The sequence below is a fragment of the Eublepharis macularius genome, chromosome 13 (genome assembly GCF_028583425.1).
Source record: "Eublepharis macularius isolate TG4126 chromosome 13, MPM_Emac_v1.0, whole genome shotgun sequence".
Lineage (NCBI taxonomy): Eukaryota > Metazoa > Chordata > Lepidosauria > Squamata > Eublepharidae > Eublepharis > Eublepharis macularius.
Genome location: NC_072802.1, coordinates 12,185,805 through 12,209,546, shown reverse-complemented (window position 1 = coordinate 12,209,546; position 23,742 = coordinate 12,185,805). Strand labels below are relative to the sequence as shown.

Genomic DNA, 23,742 nt, shown 5'->3' with positions numbered 1-23,742 from the left:
ATTTAAATAGGTCAGAAAAGCAGTTAAACTCCTCTCCCCGCTCCCCTTATGAGGGAATGGCAAGCAAACCAGCACGTTCTCTTTCCTTCACATTCCCCTTGGACAAAAGGGACGGGAATGTTCCTCCTAAGGAAAAAACCCAGAACATTCCTCCTCTCATCTTCCGGATCTTCATTCAAAAATCCCGACCTGCTGCAGCCAGTAATGCCATTTCCTTGTGGCAAGCCCTTACCAGCACTGGTTATCAAGCTGGGGTGAGGGAGAGAAGCTGATCTGCCCAGGGGGAGGTGCTCATTTTGGGTAGCAGCTTCTGTCGGGGCCTCTTGCCGTCTGTGGGGGTTGCCAGGAAGTCAGCAACCAGGGGCTTGTATGGCCCCAATGGAACTGCCTTTGCCGCTGGTCCCACTGGACGCTCATCAGGACGGCCTTCCCCCTCCTTCCAGGATTGCATACAGTGAAAGAAGGAGGCTCCTGCCAGCTAAGAAACAACCAGATCTATCGACAGCTTGCAGGGAGGAGTGACCAGCTGAGGACTTTGCTCTTGGTAGCTATCAGCTGACTTTCTCTTTCATTCTTTTTGTCACTAATTGGACAATAATATCTCTTGGTATCTTCTTTTGTTGTGCATAAGCTGAGTTGATTCTGTATGCGAGATCCATATTTGCAGATATTTCCTCTGTTCCTTTATTTAGAAATTCTGCCAGAATTTCTGTCATTTGTTCTTGTGCAGTTTGCGTATCCAATTCCTGCATGCCGCGAAATCTTAGTTGCCTTTCCGTCACCTTGCATTGCATCAACTCCATTCTCTCTTGCATCCCTTGGTTTTCCTGCTTTATATTCGTTGCTAAATCCTTAGTCTTTTGCTCTACCTTTTCAACTTTTTTGTTGGTTACTTGCAATTCCTCTTTTATTCCATCTATATTTTTTGCCAGTCCCGCGACTTCCGCCTTAATAGCATCTTTCATATCTTTTAAATCTTTTGAAAGCATTTCCTGCATTTCTTGCAGCAATTCTTTGTGGTTCTCTGCAACTCCTTTTTCTAATCCTTCAGCTGCTGCATCTGCTGAGGCTTGCCGTTCTCTCTCTGCTTTTTTTGCTGCCATCGCAGGACTCGGCTTCGCGCCTCCCCACATATCCGCTCTTTTCCTTAAATCCGTTTTGAATTCTTTTAGTTCCTCTCTTATTTCAATATATTTAAATAACTTTTATTTAACAATTAAAAATAGTTCCTTTTAATTCCAAAATGTTGGGGCGTTTTTTCTCTATGGTTTCCTAGCCGCTTCTCTAAGGTTACTGGCTTCGCTTCATACCTCACTTAAAATGGCGTGCTTCCTGTTCCTGTAGTCTTGTAGCCTTTCCAGTACCTCCCTTGTTTTGCTTCCGGGTCTTGCTTCTTCTAGTCGGTTTTCCGGCTTCCTGCCCTCTGCTGTCTTCTCTAGGCAACACGTTGTCTGCTCCCCTGTTTACTTCCTGTCTCGCGATGCTTCCACTAGTCCACACCTCCTTTCTCACGCTGGCTATCTCTCTTCTAACTGCAAGTATGTATAAACAATATTTCTTTTAACTTTTTTAGTCCTTAAAACTTCGCCAGCATCCAAATTCGAGATGTTCGAGCTCCTTGCTTTCCAGAAAAACAGTGCCCCGTGTCAGGTTCTGATTGTGTTTAAGCCAAAGAGACTCCATTTTAATCCTGTCAGTATATTAAGTGTTTCTTTTGCAGGTGGCAAGCCTTCCCAGGAAAGCTTACAGAGAGAAGAGGAATGTTATGTCTACATATATCTGCCTTCCCGACACCCTTGAGAAACTTTCACTTTCTCACCCTCGGGCCGATTGTTTTGAGAACTGAGGGGGAGGATGGGGCCTGCAGGGAACGGCTATTCTGTACCTCAGCTTTTGCCTGGCATTCGTAACAATTTTCAAGTTCAGCTAAGATCCGCATATCTTGAAATGTGTGCTCTAATGGTTGTTTATCTCCAGTAAAGCCTTTTGAAACCAAAGGACTTTTGTCTTATTGCAAGAGGCAGGCTGAGTTGCAACTTTTAGCAAGCCACAGTCTGACACCCCGGACAGCCCAGATCACCAGGCTGCTTCAGATCCCCATTAATCCCAAACCGGAAGTTGCTATCAGCTGACTTTCCAGCTGCCTTGGAGCTCCCCTTGGCCTTTGTCTCTACACACCTGCAGCATCAAAAAAGACAGATCTCAAACCATCCAACCTTATGGTTGAGATATACAAGAAGTGCAGGAACATAAGAGCAAAGAGCAAGAGTCCAGTAGCACCTATAAGACTAACAAAATTTGTGGTAGGGTATGAGATTTCATGAGCCACAGCTCACTTCCTCTTGATCCATCTCCATAAAGAGTCAAACCATTCATTCATCTAGCTCAGTCTTGTCTATTCAATCTAGAAGAGGCATACCAGGATCTCAGGCAAAGATGGGTCTTTTACAGGACTTGAGATGCCAGGAATGGAACCAGGGACCTTTTCAGAGCAAAGTGGGTGCTCTGTCATAGCGCCATAGTTTTGGAATGGTGGTGGAAAGTGCTGTCAAGTCATAGCTGACTTATGGCGACCCTGTAGGGTTTTCAAGCCAAGCAGGAGATGGTGGTTTGCCATTGCCATTGCCTACCTGCATTTATTGGTGGTATTCAAAATGATTCCAGGTTTCTTCCAAGGGCATGACTAAACAGGCACACCCAAAATACAACCTTTGAACGATCATAATGGGTTTTCTCATTGACTTAACAGTCATGCTGCATTTCTTGTAAATGACATATCGGAGAATTTGGCATTTGCACAAATACCAGACAACAGTCTGGAAACATCAAGAACTCAAACCTTGGTCATGACATAGGATGTTGCACAAAAACATGTAAGCATTCCTGGTGGTCAGGAGAGGAAAGCCAAAAGCTTAATGTCAAAACACAATCAGAATTATTCTCCAAGCAGATAAGAACAGTCCAACAGTACAAGACAGATCTTGGCAATGGCTGGTAAGAGATGTCAGAAAGGATTAGCCTTGCAAAAGGGAGTGTGTGTGCTCGCTTGCAATTTGGATGGGGTATTCAGGAGGACACATTGTGTTGTTACTCACAATGCTGAAAATGTTGCAGCACTGGCCATGTGAACATATTTTTTCAAACCCTCTCAGGAACATGGAACACAAACTCCTTGTTGGATCAAGGAAATGAAATGTTCTCTGGTTCTATCATAGTATCCCAGTACCAGTCTTGCCTCTGCACAGTCACTACTTGATCACTGCAGCTGCTTTGCTCATTTCAAGAACTGAATCATGTTGTTTACTAGAGGAAAGACAGAATCCTCGGGTTGTGGTCGTTAAAGTCATTAAATTGACTGGCTTGAGTACAGAATGAAATAGCTTGCTATCCATCCCCTCTTGCACTTTTAAATGTCTGACATTGGCTAGACTGTATTCCCTTCTCTTTGTATATGTGCAATCAGTGGCATCTGTTTGAGAAGTGATCTCAAGAACTTACTGCATCATAGACAGTCACCGAAAGTATGAAAAGACACTAAATAATAAGTCTCAGCTCAAAATTTTGCCTTGATTTTTAAAATTGCCCGTTCTCCCTTTTTTAAAAATAAAGGTGACAACAGAGGGGATAGAGAGGGGCAGCAAGACAGTGTAATCACGCAAGAAAATAGTCCTAGGCACGCAAACAGACAAATCCAAATTCACTTGAACCAATTCAAAGAGCTCAGTGAATTATCAGCTCTTTGCTCATAACTAGCAGAGGGTGCTGGAGCTGGCCCAACAGAAATCATCTCAGACCCCAAAATATCAGAGTGGGAGACAAAGCAAAGGAAATATTGTTATGTATGCCTACCTGCATACCTGCCATTAATATGTGTTGCATTTTGTTCTGATCATAAATGTTTGCTGAGGCTGTATTCTGTACAGTGTTGATCATCCGAGAGTAGTGTGTAAACTGCTAACATGAAATGTACTGAGCCAGTGGGGGTTGCCTGTTATCTACTGCAGGTATTTACTTTCACTTGTGCAGCAAGTGTCCTTGGATGCAAGCTGCGGGCAGCGAGCGACGTATCTTTTCTCAGAGACTGGGATGATTTCATTCTGTACTACGTCTAGCCTAAACTAATCAGTTCCCATGTAACTCTTCGGGGTTTTCACGCCAGAATGCCAATGGACCCAAAGGGCGGGAAGTTTCCCTATAATTAACACTGTCCGTTTTTGAATAGTCGTTTCTACCAATGCATTCGTATAGATCCCTTGGACTGTATAGAGCTCTAATAAAAGTTACTTCAACCAATGCACCTGAGTGCTTGCTGTGAGGGACTTGGGGATCTACCAGCCAAGGACTGACAAATATATTCCTTAGAGGAAGAACAGCCCCAAGTTATAATAAAAACGAGATTGTTTTATAACAGAACTGCATTTTCCAGCCCTTGTCTTATATAGCTATACCCTAGCAAATAAACAGCATGAGTCTCATATGAGTGTGTGTGCATGGATGAAGTCCTGATGAAGTACCAGGAAGATTTAGTTGTTACTCAACTCACAATATGCTGTTGCTTTAGGAAAGCAATCATGCCACAGCAGTAGGAGCTCCTCACAGCTGTTTTCACACTGCTTACCAGCTATGGAACATTGCACCAAGCTCCCGGAATGACAAAATCGCACCAGGAAGACGCTGTTCTTCCGGGAGCTTGTTGCAATGTTCCATAGCCGTAAGCTGTGTGAAAACAGCCCATGTTGGGTAGCACGCTTATTTTACAGTACATTGTGCTATCAGCACATTATAATGCAAGTTCAGGTACTCGGTTTAAACAGCATCTGTTTTGCAATCCTCACACACCACAGAGTAGTGTGGGATGGGAAGAGAGACTGAAGATATGTAGCCAAATTTTTATCTATTATAGTATCTTTGAGACATTCTTCTGTTATGTATTAATGAAATAATCATACATAATCATACAAAATCTGCAACAACCAACTAATCATACATTGCCAGTATAACTTCTCTCTATTTGTTATTTTTTGTGTGCTCCTGATTAAAAAAGGTAAAGGTAGTCCCCCTGGGCAAGCACCAAGTCATTCCTGACCCATGGGGAGGTTGCATCACGACGTTTTCTTGGGAGACTTTTGTTACAGGGTGGTTTGCCACTGCCTTCCCCAGTCATCTAGACTTTACCCCCAGGAAACTGGGTACTCATTTTACCGACCTCGGAAGGATGGAAGGCTGAGTCTACCCTGAGCCGGCTACCTGAACCCGGCCTCTGCCAGGATCGAATTCAGGTCGTGAGGAGAGCTTGGGCTGCAGTACCACAGCTTACCACTCTGTGCCACGGGGCTCTACGTGTTCCTGATGTATGATTTGTAATTGTATAATATTGTAGTGTTTGGCTCAAGACTTCAGGTCAAAAGAGCTTGTTGTTAATAAAGGAAAGGATAAAGGACCAAAGATAGTTTAATTCAGAGTAGTATCAACACCCTTTGTTTTCCTCCCACACAGCTCCCAATTTCCACTTCACAACTTGTCAGTTTTCCTTTTCCCATGCTAAAGGATTAGCAGTTCCTATTTTGCCTCAGCATTTATTAGATCCATGGACCATCAACTTGCAACATATATCCATTAGTACCAAAAGGCAAACCTTTTGCAAACCTTTCTGGTAATGTCACAAAAATCTTTTCCTGCTAAGCAGCACTTCTTGCAAAACAACAACAATCCTTAGTTAAAATATTTTGGTCTTCCATGAGGTGACTAACAGAACAAAATATAATTAACATTAAACCATAAAAATCAAACAGGTAAAAATGATCTGGTGAAACTTAGATTGGACTTCTGCAATGTGCTCTCTCTGGGTCTGCCCTTGAAGACTATTCAGAAGCTTCAATTTGTTCATAACACTGCAGTCAGACTGCTGACTGGTGCAAAGTGTTGGCAGCATCCCTTGCTAGTTTTAGAAGAGCTACACTGACTGGCTATTTTCTTGTGAAGATAATTCAGCATTTTGATCATTACTGTCAGTCTATGGAAGACAGGATACATTGAAGCTGACTCTAAACCCTTGCAGCAAGAAATCCAGGCTCTTGAGTAAATGGGTTTTATTAATATATCTTGGCTTCGCCATACATATGTCCATAGGATACACAGAAGCACAATAAAGGCGTCTGGCTGCACACAGGCTCCTTGTTAGGAACGACGCATTGAGTACATGATACATTATTTCTATCCCTCTACATGTCCCCCCACCCTCATAGTCCAACCAGCAGAACATAATCAGTAGTGGGACGGAAGGAGCTGCCCCAAGGCCGCTGTGGCGAGCCTTCCGAGATAAGGGCTCTGCTGTACTGGAATCTGGAAAGCAACAAGGGAACAGGTGCACGAGGCGATTGCAACATATAGGCCATGAGCTGGGTAACAATACGGAGGGACTGTGGGCAACAGCCCTGACAATTACTTTTAAGGCACTACATCAGGAGTCCCCAAAATGACACCCATGGGTGGCAAGGCACCTGCTGCTGACACCTTTTCTAGCACCCACAAAGTGTTTTAAGAAAGTGGGAGGGCCAGGTTTTGCCCAGCAGAGCTTTTGATTGGCCATTGGAGATCTGATGGGCTGTGTAGAATCAAAAAAAGTTACTTTGGCCGCAACTGCCACCACTACACAAGGTCCGTTTTCACACTGCTTACCGGCTACGGAACATCATGCCAAGCTTCCGGAATGACAATATCGTGCCAGGAAGACGCTGTCATTCCGGGAGCTTGGTGCAATGTTCCGTAGCTGGTAAGCAGTGTGAAAATGGCCAAGATCTTCACTGCATAACTGAAGGTATGCTGTGTGTATACTTTTAAACAATATATTAATTTTAAAATACATTAAACAGAGCTTTTGCCTGAAAAGTTGAAGATTTACTATTAAAGTTATGGTGGTTGCACCTACAGCCTGTGTACTCACAGACTCAAAAAGCATGGAGACCACTGTGCTCATTAATCTGGTTCTAAAACGTCCCTTTGTCCCCAAATGAGTCTGCCCTGCAGTTTTCTGCGGAGAATCTGTTTTGGTTGCCCCTACCTCCACAGCTAAGTCAGGGGGCCACTATAAATAGGGCCTTGCTAGTGCTGGCACCCTGATTATGCCCTTCGCATGGCTGTTCACCCGGTACCTACGCTTATAGCTTTAGACACTATTAAAAACATGACCGGATACGATTGACTACGTGGCATTATTTAATCATGAATGCCCACTGTGTAGGATTATGAATGAGGCCAACTTTGGAAGAGAGTAGCAACCAGGGGGAAACAGCACCACTGATCAGAAAAAAGACAATGAAGTTTTAATATAACGTGTTATTCAGAAAAAAATTTAGTCCACTGAAATTTCTACCCCAAAAGGAAAGTTGGAAAGATAATAGGTACAATTCTAATTTGAAACTTTAGGTGAGCAACTGACAGATTTTTCACAGACTCAGGTATACGCAGAACTGTCTGCTTTTATTAGAACAACTTTCCCACAAAGTATTGTGTTGGGGGCAGACCTGCTAGAATCTTGCTTGGCTTGACTGGGTTTGGGGGTGGGCGGCAAGGGAAGAAAGATTGAGGAGGGCTATTGCCGCATGATGTAAGAGGTGCGGGTCACCCTTGGAAATGTGGCGGCTTTTCCCCAGGCATGCACATGTCATCGTTTGCCAGCCATACGTATCATGGGTTTTTACTGGATTGTCCATGGATTTACCAGAATCACAGTTGCTCTGATTTTGTTGTTGTTGCTGTTGCAGGTTCCTGGTGCTTTTTATAGCATTTTCAGGCATATGAAAACGTGAAGCATTTCAGAAGAAACCTCCCACTCCACTCTGAATCTCCACCCAGTTCTTCCCCGGTAGCTGTTGCCTCTCCTTTTTAAACTTTACATTTAGTGGCAGAAGCCTGCTTGCAACAGTGGCTGCACACAATAGTGCATGCAGATATGTGCGCGTGCGCACACACACACACATATTAAGGGGACATGCACGTTCATCTATGCTGACAAAAGTGCCCCATCACCCCTTCAAAACTGTTTTTGTTTGTTTGTTTGTACATTTGGAGGTTATACAGCAAACTCACAACCACAGGTAAAGGCCTGGGAAGATGAGTTATTGGAGTGAACCGACAAAACGCAGACCTAAAGCTGGCAAAAAGGTGGGAACAACGGGCTCTGCGGAAATGGCCAAAGACTGAGTTATAAATAAACCTGGCTTGGAACTGCTTTGGGCAGTGATGTACTAGAACTAATGTAAATTAGGGAGAAATGTTATAAAATCCATTAGTAATCACATTCTAACCAAATCCCCTATAGAGACCTTTACTTGTTCCAATGATTCCTATAGTTTTGATAGCTGGTACACTTTTTTTCTGAATTAAAATTGGATGCACCCTTCAATCTTACCTGGAAAATTTTACTTTTTTTTAACCCTCCACCCTCAGAGGAGTCCCCATCCTGCATTTCGGCATGAACCAAGTCCTTTTCAGATATTGCATTCACATCATATGTATCCTCCCAATATGTGCCATTGCCATGTTGTCCAAATAGGGGGACCTACATGTATTGTGCAAGTGCATGTAGCTTTCCCATGTACAAATAGGCCACTTAAATTTCCAAGGTTCTGGTTTGTGCATACTAAAACTGTACAGGCATGAAAAATATATGAGTCACTTCTCTTCAGATAACATGGCATTGTGGGTAGCACAATATGCTTTCAATACATAGGCACTGAGCTACTGGTATACCTGTATGGAATGTCTGAAAAAGACTTCACTGATCTGGCCTGCCAGTTCATCGGGTGGAGCCTACCCCAGAGCAGCAACTCACACAGTGATGCAGCAGAAAGCATCCTATGAGGGCAGGTAATTCTGTTGCATTTCAGTACTGGGAGTTATTGCACAACTAAATCATGCAAAGATGTGGCAGAACCTCATAAAGAGATGCAATCTGGCTTGTGAGATGGGCAATCTGAGCTCCCAGAAGACATGAATGCATTAGTCTCTCATGGTACACAATCTGCTTAATTTGTTACAGCCATCAAGGGGTTAATTTTTTTTTGCTTCATTCAGCTTTATAATTTTATCATAATTTTTTTCTGATGGCCAGTCAACTGCTGTACTGCTACGTCCTTGCAGCGTGGTCCTGCTGCCATTTGGAGATGTGGTTGCTAAGGTGATGCTTGTTAGAAGCCTGCCTCTCTGCCAAACACATCTCTGGGAGCCAAGCCAGAATTCTGAGATGGGGATGTGTTTAACCCTTTTGTGCCCATCCTCTTGTAAGGTGCGGGGATATCCGTCTGATTAGTTGCGGAGAGGCCGCAATGCACAGTGAGAGTCAGGGATAACGAAAGATTGCAGAAAAGCTCCCCGATGCACCGACACAAGGGCAGTGTGACCTCTTTCTTTCTTTAATTCCACCATGCTGGTAGACTCCATTTACAGTCTTGTAGAGAATTATAGGGCCGCTCTACTGGATCCCCGCTCACCTGAGACCCAAATACTGCTAATTGGGAAGACCAACAATGATTTACAGTCATTTCCCCCATGCGATGGAGTTGGACAGCCAAATACATGATCCCCTGTGAGGGGGGAAGAGGGGGCTTCGGAAGCAGAGCAGGGTGATTTTTGATTAGCAGTTGGTTCACCTGGAGAGCATTAACAGGCAGTGCCAGCTGGGATGGGCCAGGTTTATGGGCTTTTTTGCTGTTGTTACACAAAAGCAGCAGGTGGAAGGTTTTGAAAAGGTCTCTTCTGTTTATAAAAACATCTATCAAATCAATGAAGGAGGCTCCTCCAGCTCGTGGAGAGATATTTATAGCAAGGACTGACTGGCATTCAATAGGATGGCTCTCTGCCATTCAGTTGCTGGAGAAACACACCCATGTCCTCTTAGTGAACAGAATGTGGTTTTCTTTCTCTCTCAAATCCAGGCTCTGAGACCAGGGGATGAATGTTTATTTCACACATACACACGCACACCCCTTTCTCATTACATCCTGTGTCGACATCATTTTTCTCTCAATGAAAAGCAATACATACAAAGGCCGTTTTCACACTGCTTACCGGCCACAGAACATCATAACAAGCTCCCGGGATGACAGCGTCTTCCTGGCACGATTTTGCGCGAGAACCGTGTGTGGCCGGTAAACAGTGTGAAAACAGCCATAATCTTGGGGGAGGGGGGGCAGGGGGAGAAAGCTATACTAGACCTCAGCAGTTAGATCATTATGCTAAAAATGTTATGTCTCAGAAATGAATAACATTTGATTCACTATCAAAATTCAGCAGTCCTGCCAACGGGAACATTGTTCGTTGTGTTTTGAACCCCTAGAGTGAGTGGAGTTTTTGAGGCAGGAAAGCTACAAACGTTGCAGCCCTGCTTGTCAGGGACGTGAACTGCACTGGGGAGTGTTCCTTGCTGCTGTAGCCTGGTGTGATGGCTCAATTGCCCCGCCACCCAACTAGCAGGGTTATGGGAGGGCGGGATGACAATGGCCTGGGCTGCCTTGGGGGGCACAAGAGTGAAGCAAGGTACTGCAGGACAGTAACTATACACCTGTTCTGAGCTCTAGGGTTGCCAGATCCAGGTTGGGAAATTAGTGGAGCTTGGGGGGGGGGGAGATCCTGGAGACGGTGAGGTTTAGGAAGGGGAGGGAGCTCAGAGGTGCATAATGCTACAGAGCCCACCCTCCAAAGAAGCCATTTTTTCTAGGGAATCTGATCTCTATGGCCTGATCAGTTATAATTCCAGGAGATCTCCAGCTACCACCTGGAGGTTGGCAAACCTAGAACTTCTGAACAAGCAGATCGGTGCATGTAGGAACAAATGGGGGCTAGAGGGGGAACCACCACAGAGAACCTTTGCCTGGGAGCCCACAGTGTTTGTAAGCAGCCTTGCCAACCAGACCATCATCCAAGCTGCCGGGTCTGCCTGGAGCTGTTGGGCAGCAGAAGATGAAAGGGTCTAAATGAGCCCTATGCTGACTGAATGAGCAGGTCAACCAGGAGAATAAGAGTAGATCCCTTTGCTGAGGTCAATGGTCCCGATTAGAACATGGAGTGTGGGCAAACCCAAAGGTGGGAAATCACTCCTCCCAGATTCCTGATCACGTTCCTGACCAGAGGCCTGCTGGCCTCTCCAAACATTGAGTGGGAGCCTCCTCGAGATCAAAATAAATAAGATTCTTGAATTCTTTCCAGTTATTTGAAGGCTAGCTCTTCATTATGGAAAAACAGGTATCCATATACATCCCAGTGCCCACTGCAAAGCAAAAGCCCTTTTTACGTTGTCCCATGTGCCTACAGTGCCCCCTTTCCCTAAGCAGTCCATGGATTCATCCTAAAGGTTTAGTTCTCTTTGGATGTGAGAGCACAGAATAAACACATGGTGTCTTTAAACTATTTGTGCTATTTTCAGATAGGATTATTACAAGGAATTCTCTTGCTTCTCTTTTACCCAATTCCTGCCTGAAATCTGACAAACCACCCCCTCCCCTTTTAGGAATTTGAAATGAGCTCCTAATCAATTCCATTTTGATCAAACAGAAATTCGAAGACAGGAACAGCAGGAAGCGGGGTTCAGCAAAATTTCAGAATTTCACTCTGTAGCTCCTCAGAGGCAGGCAGTGTTTTCCAGAACCTTTCCACCCTCCTGCTATACCACTACCTTGTTGTGTGCAACATAAAGCAACTACAAGACCTGAAGTTAAAAAAAAAATCTTCAAACAAAAATCAAAGAGAAATGAAAGAGAAATCCCTCTCTTAAGAGAGAATAAGAGAAATCATAGATGCAGAGGAGTTAGCCGTGTTAGTCTGTAGGTAGCAAAATCAAAAAGAGTCCAGTAGCACCTTTAAGACTAACCAACTTTATTGTAGCATAAGCTTCCGAGAATCACAGTTCTCAAAATCGATATCTATCACTTATCTAAGGAAGTGGATTTCAGAAAAAGAAATTCCCTTCTCCATAACAACACTATTACGGACACCGTAGCAGAACATAGTGAGGCTGCTATAGGCAGCAAAACTGCTGATCCTGCACCAGAGGGCCAAGCTACAAGCAAGGAATTACACTTGAATGGCAAGTGAACAGACTCGTGTATTCCTCCCTGTCCACTTGCACTCCACTCGATCAGCCCAGAGTTGCAGGAGAATGGGCAGCCACAGTCTACCCCAGGTGGATTGTTTCAGCTAAATGCTCTTTATCTGAATTAAAAAAAACAGTTTCTCTGTGCCTTCCCCCCCCCGGCCCCCGGTTCTTAATTATCTTTAATGTTCTTTTGTCAAGACTGGGTCAGTCACCCAATGAGCATCATATGTCTGGGACCAAAAGGAGTTTATAGTGAATGTTACCATTCCAGGACTCTGGTAAAGGGCTCCCCCTGTCTCTCCCCCCCCCCCCCCCGCACTCTCACACATACTCCAGCCCCAGCACTATGCAGTATTTGAGGTCAAATGTTGGCTTCTAGGATCGCAAGAGTGGAAAACATGTGCCTTGTATTTTACATTTCCAAAAATTTGTCACCACTTTGGACAGATGGTCTCCTTTTTAATCTCATAGCTTGGGTGTGGTTTCTTCAGCTGCACTGCACTAAAAAAAATTCACCCCAAGATAAGACAATTGGACCTGTTTAGTAGTATACACATCAAGGTGAAATAAATAGGTGGAAAATTCCTGCTAAAAGTACCACCGATTTCATTTTATTGTTATATGTAATGAAGCAGTTAATGTGAAAACAAGATCACAGAATAACAGAGTTGGAAGGGGCCATACAGAGACCATCTAGTCCAACCCCCTGCCCAGTGCAGGATCAGCCTAAAGCATCCCTGGCAAGTCTTCCTCCGGCCTCTTCTGGAAAAGATCAGAGTCAACAGCCTGACTCAGAACTGACCATTTCCTTTTGCCAACATCAGTGGGAAAGAATTTTCACCCAAGTTCAGTGACAGCATCAATAACGTAACAGTAAAATATAAGAGGCAATATAAATGGAAGGGGGAGAAATTTGTGCGCATAGTTAAAGAAATGTATACAGAAATTAAATTATAGAATATTTAGTGTGTAGGGGACCCAAGCTCAAATCACCACCTTGCTATGAAATTTGCCAGATGACCTTAAGCAGAGACCCAGTCTCACATAATGCTGTTAGTCCCATTTCCCCAAAATTGGCACCTTTACCGATTTCAGAATAAGTGGGTTACAGAAGAACCTTGAATCCTAAACAAGCCTATTGACTTCAACTAAGAAGAATGTAACTATGCTTATGGTAGCACTGATTCTCAGCTTCTTGTTGCTTCCATTTGTTTGCAAAAATTCAAATATATATTCTCCAAATTCTTGAAAGTGGGTGTGGTGGATAGGGTCAGACTAGAACCTGGGAGATGCACTTTTAAATCCTCACCCTGCTATGAAGCTCACTGGGTGACTTTGGGCCAATCCCATTATCTCACCCTAACCTACCTCACAGGGCTGTTGTTGTGAGATAATGTAGGAGGGGAGGGAGAACACTGTTCCAACCTGCTTCTTTTCCCCACGAGAGAGAAAAATAAATAAATGCAAGCAAATTAGATTTCTTAAATCATTCCCAATTATAGGCTTCAAGATGGGGGAGGGGAGAGGTAAAGTTATTGAATTTAGTGGGCTGAAGTTAAGTTTTTGCTTTAAAGTTCATCAATAATTAGTTAAAAGCATCACCCAAAATAAAATTTCAAAAATAATTATCAGGAAGCATTTAGAACTCGAAAAGCTGAATTCAGAAATCTTAGAAATCTTGCCAGGAACCTTACAATTTTGCACAATTTCATTTCACCTCCAGAACACACCTTGCCTTTATGCCCTATTTTGTCCCACCCTTTCTGTAAGGAATCCAGGTTGCCGTCATCACCCCATTCTGTTTTATCCTCACAGCCACCCAGTGAGTTCCTTTAGGCTGCGAGAGACAGACTGGACCAAAGTCACCTTGTGGCAGAGCGGGGATCATCTGATGCCAGTTCTCCCACTGCACATACTACCTCCACACAGCAGTTCCTTTCCTTACAGGAGCACCAGATCCAGTTCCAAAGAAATGGACAACATTTTTAGTAAAGCTGGGGGGGAGGGGGTAGATTCAGCATAGTCCAAATCCTCCCTCTTTGGGTGTATTGAAGGTCAAGTTGCAAAAGAAAGTGTCTTGCTAAGAGTCTCTCGGCTTGGATTTGTTTTGTACACATCACCATAACAAGAACAGACACAGAAGAGGCACATGAGAGTCACTCCCTTCATGCCTCTGGCTTGTGTATAAAACTGCTCATAAGGCTTTTTGCTTTCCACATCCCAAAGGGTGCCTCTGCTTTCTCGGCTTCGTTATAGTCCTTTTGCAGAGAATAATTTGCAAAACTCTACATTTCAACCCATGCAGCCATTTAAAAAAATTCATATCCTGCTTCTCATTTAGGCTGAAAAATTAGAGAAGAAAACCAAGACAGAAAACCGCAAATCCCCTGAAACACGTTTGCGCATTGTTACTTCCTTCTTGTGAGATGAGGCTGCTTCAATTCCTCCTGCAGTCAACCTTCTCTTTCAACTGGGAAGCACAAGCAGGCCCAAGGTAATTTTCCAGCCTCTGCACCTCAATCTCTAATGCTATGTCATGTTTTCACTCTTGGGGGGAAAAGGTTGTAACTAGTAGGCATGCCTAGTTTCTGACCCAAGGTCTGCTGTCAGTTTCACGGATGCACACTTATGCCTCTGCACAATGACAAAACATTACAGAAAAAGATGCACATATAATCACATCTATATTTTTGCAATGTTTTATTATAGTATATGCATTGGTAATGTGAAAGAAGGAAAAAGCAATTAAACTGAAATGAAAGCTGCAGAAACTGTACACACACAGCATTCTGCATAAAATTTGGAAACAAAGCCCACTGCTTTCATTTAGCATTGCCAGCTGCCTGCTGATAGTGGCCAAACTCCTCATGTAATCTGTGATAACTCAATGGAGAGGCAAGGGGAAACAGAGTGGGAGCAATGTCACCTTGTTGAGGAACACTCTAGAAATTCCCCCAATCTCTATGGTCTTTACTATAGAGATCTGAGGAATTTCTAGAGTGTTGCAAAAAATGGCAACATCACCCATAAGTGACATCACTGTGTTGCACTCCGCCCCTAAATGCTCCTGGGGTTTCCAAGTGAAAGCCTGGCGACCGTAGTTCCATTTTAGAAACAAGACCAGGTAATTTGGAATTCCAAAGTCCATGAGAAATATGGATGAGAAGAATTCCAGATGCCTCCAGACACCTGTTCGTGCGGGGAGGGCGGAATATAAATAGAAAATATAAACAAACAAATAAATAATTAAATAAATAATATGTAATACAAAACTCGAGGCCTAAGATCACTGTTGTGTCTTGTCCATGGCAAAGAAAGTGAAGGAGAGGCATGGATTACGCTGGCATTCTCCCCCACTCTTCTCAACTGCTCTCTGCTCTGCAGTGGTGACATCTGGCACTCTTGGTGGACCAAGCTGTGGATTCAATACAAAACAGAAGGGACACCAAAGTAGAGCCGATGCCACTGCCCACCATGTTGGGCTACCACTTCCTCTGCAGATGGAATATGCCAGTGGACAGTGAAAAGCTCTCTGAGTGCTCATGAAGGCACCTTCTTCTTTAGTGATGCTTCACATATTCCAAACATACACCCTATTTAGGAGTCCAGCCTTCATCATATCTGGCTTGACTCCAGCCCTGCCTATCTTACTCCTTCTTGAAAATGAAGAGCAAACCTAGATTACAGAACGAGAAGTCAAGATTTATCTACCCCAAGGATCATCTGTACCTTTGGGCGTTTCCATTCCACTTTCCTGGGTGGAGGGCCACTGTAGAAAAGAGATGCATCGGAAGCTGGAAATTCAGGGTCTTCAAAGAGCTTCTTTTGGTCAATGCATTGTCTCTTAAGTTCCCAATACGTTTGATCTTTGAAGGGTTTTGCAGAGAATGAAGAAGACATGCTGCTCTGGCTGAGCAGGAGAAAGAGATTTGAATAATTCATTTACTTCCCAGTCAGTTTGATACAAGAGCAAGAAACTAATTCAGAGCAAGAATTTTATATATTTAAGCACTATAGTATGAAAGAAATCCTGTTGCTCTGTTACAGTAATACATGAAATGTTCCAGTTTTATTGTTTTCTATGGTATTTTTAAAATAATCTCATAATGTTTTAATAATTAAATACACTAACTGTAGTTACTAGCTGTTTACTTTTCTATTTATGCTTCTCTATGCTAAGTATTTACTTTTCTATTTATGCTTCTGAAAGACATTCATCTCCTTTTTTATAATAATGTGTGGAATTTATGACACTAATTCTGCCTTTGTAATTTTGTATTAGAACAATTCTTTGGGGAAAAATAATAATTAAAAAAAGAAATTATCCACTCTCTCTTAGACTGGGGTCTCAAGTCTGCTTCCGTCAATAAATATTAAAACAAATAAAGATCACAACATAACATACACAAATATAAAGTCAATTAAAAGACTAGGAATAATCCAACAATAAAACCAGCATTAAATAAACATTTGTTGTATTTTGATAATGAGTGCAGGGGTTAGAATGTTAGACTAGGGCCCAGGGAGACCTGAGTGCAAATCTCCCACCTGCCACGAAGCTTGCTGGGTGCCCCAGAACCCGTCAATCTCTCTCTCTCTCTCCCTCTCTTTCTCAGCCTATGCTACTTTATTAGCCTATGTTATAGTTACTGTGCTCAGTTCAAGGTATTAGCTATCACATACAAGGTTCCTCACGGCCTCGGTCCGGCATACCTATGGGACCGCCTCTCTCCACGGCAATTTCATTTATCTGAACAGGGTCTCCTGCAGGCGCCACCCTGCATGTAGGTGAAACCAACAGCTGCCCGTACATGTATATTCTCTGTGGTGGCCCCTGCCCTTTGGCACGGCCTGCCTGAGGAGGTCAGTTGGGAGATCTGAGACTCAGGGAACAAGTTGTGGCCCTGGGCAAGACTTTGCAGAAAATTCAAAAGTATGTAGGAGAACAATAGCCTTTGCCAGTGTTTAATCCAGTCCATAAGTTTCAGCCAAAAGATGAGATTTGGGTAAAGGACTGGCAAGTAATTCTGCTAGGACCTAAATAGAAGGGCCCATACACTGTCCTGTTAGCAGCTCCCACTGCTGTGAAGGTAAAAGGCATTGCAGTTTGAGTTCATTGGACTAATATTAAACCTGCTGCCATGCCTTGAGTTTCAGAGATCTGTCCAGACGATCCCCTCCGTCTCTGATTGAAGAAGCTACCCTCTGGATCTCAGCCTACCGAAAAAGGCCTTTTCAGTTTTACAAGGAAACGCTTCTACTCACCCAGAATATGAGTCAACAAACACTAACAAGTATCAGAATACTTGGTACCATGGCAATTCAGTAAAATCTACAACTAGTGACTGAAATGGCAGAGACCCCGGGGGTTGGAACCCAGGAGGTGGACCTGGTCCTTGTCGGGGGTTGTTTCTGGCATACACGACACAACTTCTGGAAACAGCTGCACACAGTCCATGTAGTTTAGCAATGTACAAGTCCTTGTTTAGTAACTCTGCTAGTGCTGACTTTCCATAATGAGTGGCTCCATGGGCAGCTTTTACTACTGCATGAGCAATTGATTCTGGCCCAAAGAGTCTTCCATCTGGAAACTGAAGCCAGCCATCATGTCTCTGGGTATTCTGAGGACTAGCCTAGTCCTCCTCCTCATGGGAATACTTTGGAGTCCAATCAGACATCTGGACTTGGAAAAGGACACTGAAAATGGGATGGCTGCAAAAATTCTTCTCTGGCCGCTGCAATGCATGACAGTTACTTTTTAAAGGCTTGGAGCAATTGCAAAATCTCAGGTCCATTTTTAATTCGTTTTCGTGAAGCAGTGATGAGACCTTTCTCTTTATATAAAGCTCCATGAGCATGCAAAGTAAGAAATGCATATTTAGAATCTGTCCAAATGTTAACCTTTTAATCCTTTTGCTAATTGAAGAGCTCTGGTTAAAGCAGTAAGTTCAGCTTTCTGAGCAGAGGTATTGGGTGGCAAGGGTTTAGCTTCTATATTTTTTGTCTAAGTTACTACTGCATACCCTGCCTTTTTAACCCCATTTTCGACAAAGCTGCTGCCGTCAGTAAAATAATGTCTGGGTTTGGCATGGGGACATCAGTCAGGTCCTTTCGGCTAGAGTAAACTTCATCGATGGTTCGGAGACAATCAAGGGTTGGGCTCTCCTCATCTACTGGCAGTAAGGATGCTGAGTTGAGAGCACTAATTACAGTTAGCTTCACTTGTGGGTTTTCAGCAATCCCTGATACGTGGTCACGCATACATGTGGGGAAGGAATCTCTTCCCTGTAATCCATCAGGGCGAGCACAGAATGTGGGACTTTAACACAGACCTTCTGTCCCAAAGTCAGCTTCTGCGAATCTTTGACTAGCTCTGCTGTGGCTGCTACAGCACGGAGACAAGCTGGCCAGCCTTTTGCTACAGCATCTAACTGCTTAGACAGGTATGCTACTGGCCTTTCCTAATTTCCTAGGCGCTGGGTTAATACTCGAGCTGCTGTGCCATTCCTCTCATGCACAGACAAGCAAAAAGGCTTCATAAGGTCTGGCAGACTCAGGGCAGGGGCTTCCAGCAACTGTCCTTTAAGAGTCTGGAATGCTTGCTTCTTGCTCTTTTCCCCACAGAAAAAAGATCCCGTTCTCCCCCCTTTGTAGCTTTATAAAGGGGCTTTGCTGTTTCTGCAAAGTTGGGAATCCAAATTTGGCAATACCCTGCAGACCCCAGAAATTCTCGCACTCGCCTCCTGGAGGAGGGCTCTGGAATGGAGCAGACTGCTTCCTTGCATTCATGGCCCAGGGACCTGATTCCTTCTGATATATCAAATCCCAAATATTTTACTTGGGGCTGACAGAGCTGTGCTTTCTTCTGTGACACTTTGTAGCCAGTTTTGTATAGCACCTTTAGCAACTTCTGGGTAGCCTCATAACAAATCCCCTTACAATGATTGTTTTATCTGTCACTGGGACTACTGGCTGAGTTATTACTGAACGTTCAGCTCCAGTGTCCACTAAGAAAGAAATATTTTGGCTCCTCATGCAAATTTTAACCATGGGCTCCTGGGGGCCAAGATTGAAGGTGCTCAGTCTGGCCTATGCCTCCCACTCTTCGTCCCATTCAGAGTATATTTGCCATCCATATTTGTCCTCTCTCAATGCTGCTTCCATAGCTGGTCCTCATCTTTTATATATTCCATCTTGGACTTCTCCTCGGCTCTGGGGGTCCCATCTTTTGCTTCTTCTATCATTTCATTTTCTTCCACGTCCCCTGATACTCTGTAGCCTCTCTTTGCACTCATCTTTCCAATGCCCTCTTTTAAAACACCACACACATGTTTCAAAATCTAGGGGCTGCCTGCCTCCTCTTCTCTCTCTCAGGGTACCCCCCCATACGTCCCCTTCCAGGGGGGTACTGTCCCTGTTGGGGCTGCTGGGCCAGTGCTACAGCCAGCAATTCTGCCTTCTTTTTCAATTTCCTATCAGTCTCTCTTTGTGCTTCCTGTTCACGATTAGAAAAAACTTTATGGGCAATTTCAAGCAGCTGCTCTATATTTATTCCCAGGAACCCTTCTTGCTTCTGTATTTTCCTTCTAATGTCCCCTGCTGCTTGGGTGACAAAAGTGTTCAAAACCATTCTCCTATTTTCTTCTGCTTCTGGGACATAGGGCGTGTATTGACGGTAGGTCTGGTAGACCCTTTCTAGGATAGCACCAGGAGGCTCATTTGGTCCTTGTTGACACTCTTGAATTAAACTCATATCAGTTGCCCTTTTTCCTGCAGCCTTTATCCCTTGCATCAGGGCCTGCTGGTACCCGGTTAGTTTAGCCATGCCTCCCTCTTCATTGGCATCCCAGTTCGGATCTGCCATAGGAAATGCCTCTTTCACCTTTTGTTTCTGCATCCTCCCCTTCTTTCACTAGCTTTGCTAGGTATTTCCTAGCTCCTTGTATAATACGTTTGTGTTCCTTTGTACTGAAGAACGTGATCAGGAGCTGGTTACAGTCCTGCCAAGTTGGTTTATGGCTATTAATTATGGACTGAAACAAAGTAGTCACCGGTTCTGGCTGATCTGAGAATGGAGGTGTTTGAGTCTTCCAATTGTACAGATCAGTAGTTGTAAATGGTATATATATTAAGTGCGAGGTCCCAGAGCAAGGGTCCATAGTCTCTCTTAGGGGACAGGCTTTAGTTTCCTTCAAGGGATAGACATTGCTCTCTTCCCCTTCTTTTTCTAGCTCTGGAATATCTTTATACTCATCTTCTGCCTCTGCATCTTCTTTCCATGTCTAAGATTTGGTTTTGGCAGGGGTAGCATTGGAGGGGTTTCTTGGTCCACCCCCAGCTCCCCCTACTTGCTCTTCTACAGGCCCTTCCACTCTCTCTCCTCCTCTAGGCAGTGAGGGAGCATATGGTGATGGGGGCACCTCTTCTTCTTGGGTTTGTTGAACAGGCTTAGACTTTGGCTGGAGCCTAGCTTCTAGAGGGGCAGTGGGGCAGGCAGTATCTCGCTTTACTGGCACCACCGGATAGATGCCTCCCTTTGGTGGTCGCCTTCTTGACTGTGGATTCATCCTCCTTCCTTTCCCTAGGGCCATAAGCTGCACCTCCTTCTTCCTAGCCCGGTACCCCGGCCAGTTCTTTACCCAGGGAGGGGGATTCAAACAAGTATCAAACCATGACTGTGCATATATAATCTGATCATCATGTTACTTAAGAGTAAAGTGATAAACATCTAGGACAGTTGTTTCGTCAAAAGTCCCTTCCTTTGGCCAGCCTAAATCAAATGTAGGCCACTCTAAAGTACAGAAAATTTCCAACAGCTCATGGGTTGGATTCTCCCCTGACTGGACCCATCCTCTATACACCTCCTGGAAATGTTTCAACATCAATTCCAGGGGGGTATTTTCTGGGGATGAGCATGAACCACCCATTATCAACACAGAGCCCAGACAAGACAAGACAGTCTAGGGATTAATAACAGTGAGAAAGCAGTAAGGGGTCTGCTTCTCAGGAGGCCCTACACACTCGCTTCTCATCTTTGACGACCTGACGAAGTCGCCCACCAGGAAATGCGTCTCGGAGATTCACACACCAATTGCCCTAGGCGTTCCATTCATGTCATTCACATGACAAGTTTCCATCCCAGTTCCTACAAGCACCAGCGGGTTCAGTTGAGTCCCTCTGACTCACTTACTTGGGCTGTGCTAGGGGGTGATCAAGCCCCTCTTCGTTTCAAAAGGAAACGGTAACCCAAATTACTCCATACTTACTTGTCCCGGGACTTCCCTGGTCCTTTCGTTCTTGATCTGTTAGCCGGTTGTTGACGTTCCAGGAGGCACCTCTGACTCCTGAGAAAGTAGAATCTGTTCCTGAAAACACTCAGGAGGCGCCCACAGCTTCACCTCTATCCGGAATCAGCGAAGTACCAGACTGGAAGTCAAGAGGGACCTCAAAAGTCCCCTCAAAACCCGGATGAGCCCCCAATTATGTAGCAGGACTAGGGATTTGCCCAAGGACTTGAAACCAAACAGAATCTCAAGAAGGAAAATTTATTAAGCCGGCTGGCTCAGATGTGATATCATATCACTTCAAAATCTCTGAGCCCCGAATAGAGAGAGTTCAGATGCTGAAATAGTCAAGCTTGCTTACATCACATAGCATGTGGTACATAGTTGATTACAAGTTTACAATATTTTAGCCTCATCATCAGAATCAATTGACCCAGACATGACTTTTCTTAGTGCAGCATTGAAATTCTTTCAAATCATCAGTTTTATCTTTCAAGCAGTCTATTCTGAGATATACAATGCTGTAACTTCCTCTTTTCTCGAGCTACAGGTTTCCTGTTCCAACAGCTATATTTTACTCTGAAGAAGGATTTTATTTAATCTTTCTAAATGTTAGTTAATCAGAACAATATTATAACACTTATTAGTTAATAATCAATATAATATAAAACATTTTCCTTGAGGCTTGCTACAGTCTGACACTCTGTCCTCTACACCACACTGTGTCTCACCCTCATTATGTTTTTTTTTTCATTCCCCCTTTAGCTACTATGACTATGAGCATAGCAGTCTAATTCCAACAGCATGGAATAATCCAGGGAAGGTCTCATTTAGCTGAAGATAGTTGTTATAAGTAAGAACTTTGAAATTACAAAAAGAGGTTTATTCAACTTACATTTGGTAGCAGGGTTCTATACGCTTCTCTGTCTTTGTGAGAAAAACCACTTATTACTTTGCAGCCCCCAGGGACACGGCAGCCCTGCCTGCTGAAAAAGGCTGGCAATGCCCTGTCAAGTATTGGCAATGCTCACTATACAGCTGCTGTATCTGACGAAGAAAGCTTTGACTCTTGAAAGCTCATACCTTGGAAATCTAGTTGGTCTTTAAGATGCTACTGGACACGAACTTTGCTCTTCTACTGCAGACTAACATGGCTACCCACCTAAACTCCGTGGTTATTGGTTGCATGTGGGACTGGGAAGTCATAAGCTGGGCAAAGTTGTCATCATGTCAAATTGTCTGTGCATTGTTAATAGAGGATATAAGAAAAGCAGGCAATGAACACATACATATGGCAAGAGATATTTTTAGACAGCTGTAAATGTAGGATATTTCAACATCTGTGAAGCAGGAAGCAACCGCCAGATTTCCAAAAGAGCATCCCACCCTCCCACCTGTGACAGTTTCTAATGCAGCCAGCAGAACTGAATGGATTTGACATAAAGTTAAACTTTGCCCAGAACAAATGCCCACGTGATACTGGTGTTGCTGGAAATGTGTTTAACTCCCAGTGCACAGAGTGTGGCTTTGCACAGCACCTAATCCTTAAAATCTTGCATGCTCCCACTTAATCGCTTTTGCCGCTACCAGCAATAGCTGGCTTCATGCATCATCCCATAACCATTAACCACCATATTTTGGATGGGGAAATACAAATAAATGAATCCTGCAAAAGCAGTCCTTGTATATTTACACCAAGCTCTTACCTGGATTATGCTGATTCCTCTTGGGGACTTGCTGACTGAGTTGTCAGGCAAGCACACACACACAAAGTCCCAAATCAATACTGCAAACAAAGCACGTCCAGCTTATTAACCTGCAAACTCTTTGGACTGTACCAAAATCCAAGTCATCCAAGGGGAGGTTTATAATAACTTTGCTTTTCTCTCTCTCTAAAATTCAGCTTGTAATAATTTCATTATGAGTCTCACGGGACAAGAAAACCACAGCTGGAAGGAGCCCAGAGCTTTCTTTGGTTGAATCCTGGAGAACATCTGACAAAGAGCTTTACTGCCAACATCCTGTTGTTTAAAAATAAATAACTAAGGAGATACTAGAAAGGAGGACTTGTTTGGGGGATTTTTGGAATTCCTTTCTGATAAACAGGGCTGGGATTGGTACTGCATCACAAGTGGAACTGACTTATTAGCAAAGGGCTCTAACTTTAGCCTTTCTCTTGATTTTTTTAAAAAGTACTGGCCTGTATTCCCTTTCTTTTTATGCTGTTCTTTTGCACTGTGAGATGAAACCTGGTAATATAAACACCATCCTTCAGGAATTAATTATGACTGATGTTTGCTTCAGAAACACATGCAGGCTGTTACAGAATCAGCGGGTTTGGAATTCGGCAAGCAGAGAAGAACCTGC

At 43.8% G+C, this 23,742-nt stretch overlaps 1 protein-coding gene across 1 annotated transcript in view; it reads right to left on the bottom strand.

Moving 5' to 3' along the window:
- CAPN6 (calpain 6) overlaps positions 1 to 23,279 on the bottom strand; it is a 91,571-nt gene extending 68,292 nt beyond the window's left edge. The window contains exons 1-2 of the mRNA XM_054996350.1: positions 23,082 to 23,279; positions 15,821 to 16,001 (exon numbers count right to left, since the gene is read on the bottom strand). Coding sequence (XP_054852325.1) covers positions 15,821 to 15,991 — 171 coding nt within the window. The 5' untranslated portion in view covers positions 15,992 to 16,001; positions 23,082 to 23,279. The remainder of the gene's footprint in view (positions 1 to 15,820; positions 16,002 to 23,081) is intronic.
- Between the last annotated feature and the right edge of the window lie 463 nt (positions 23,280 to 23,742).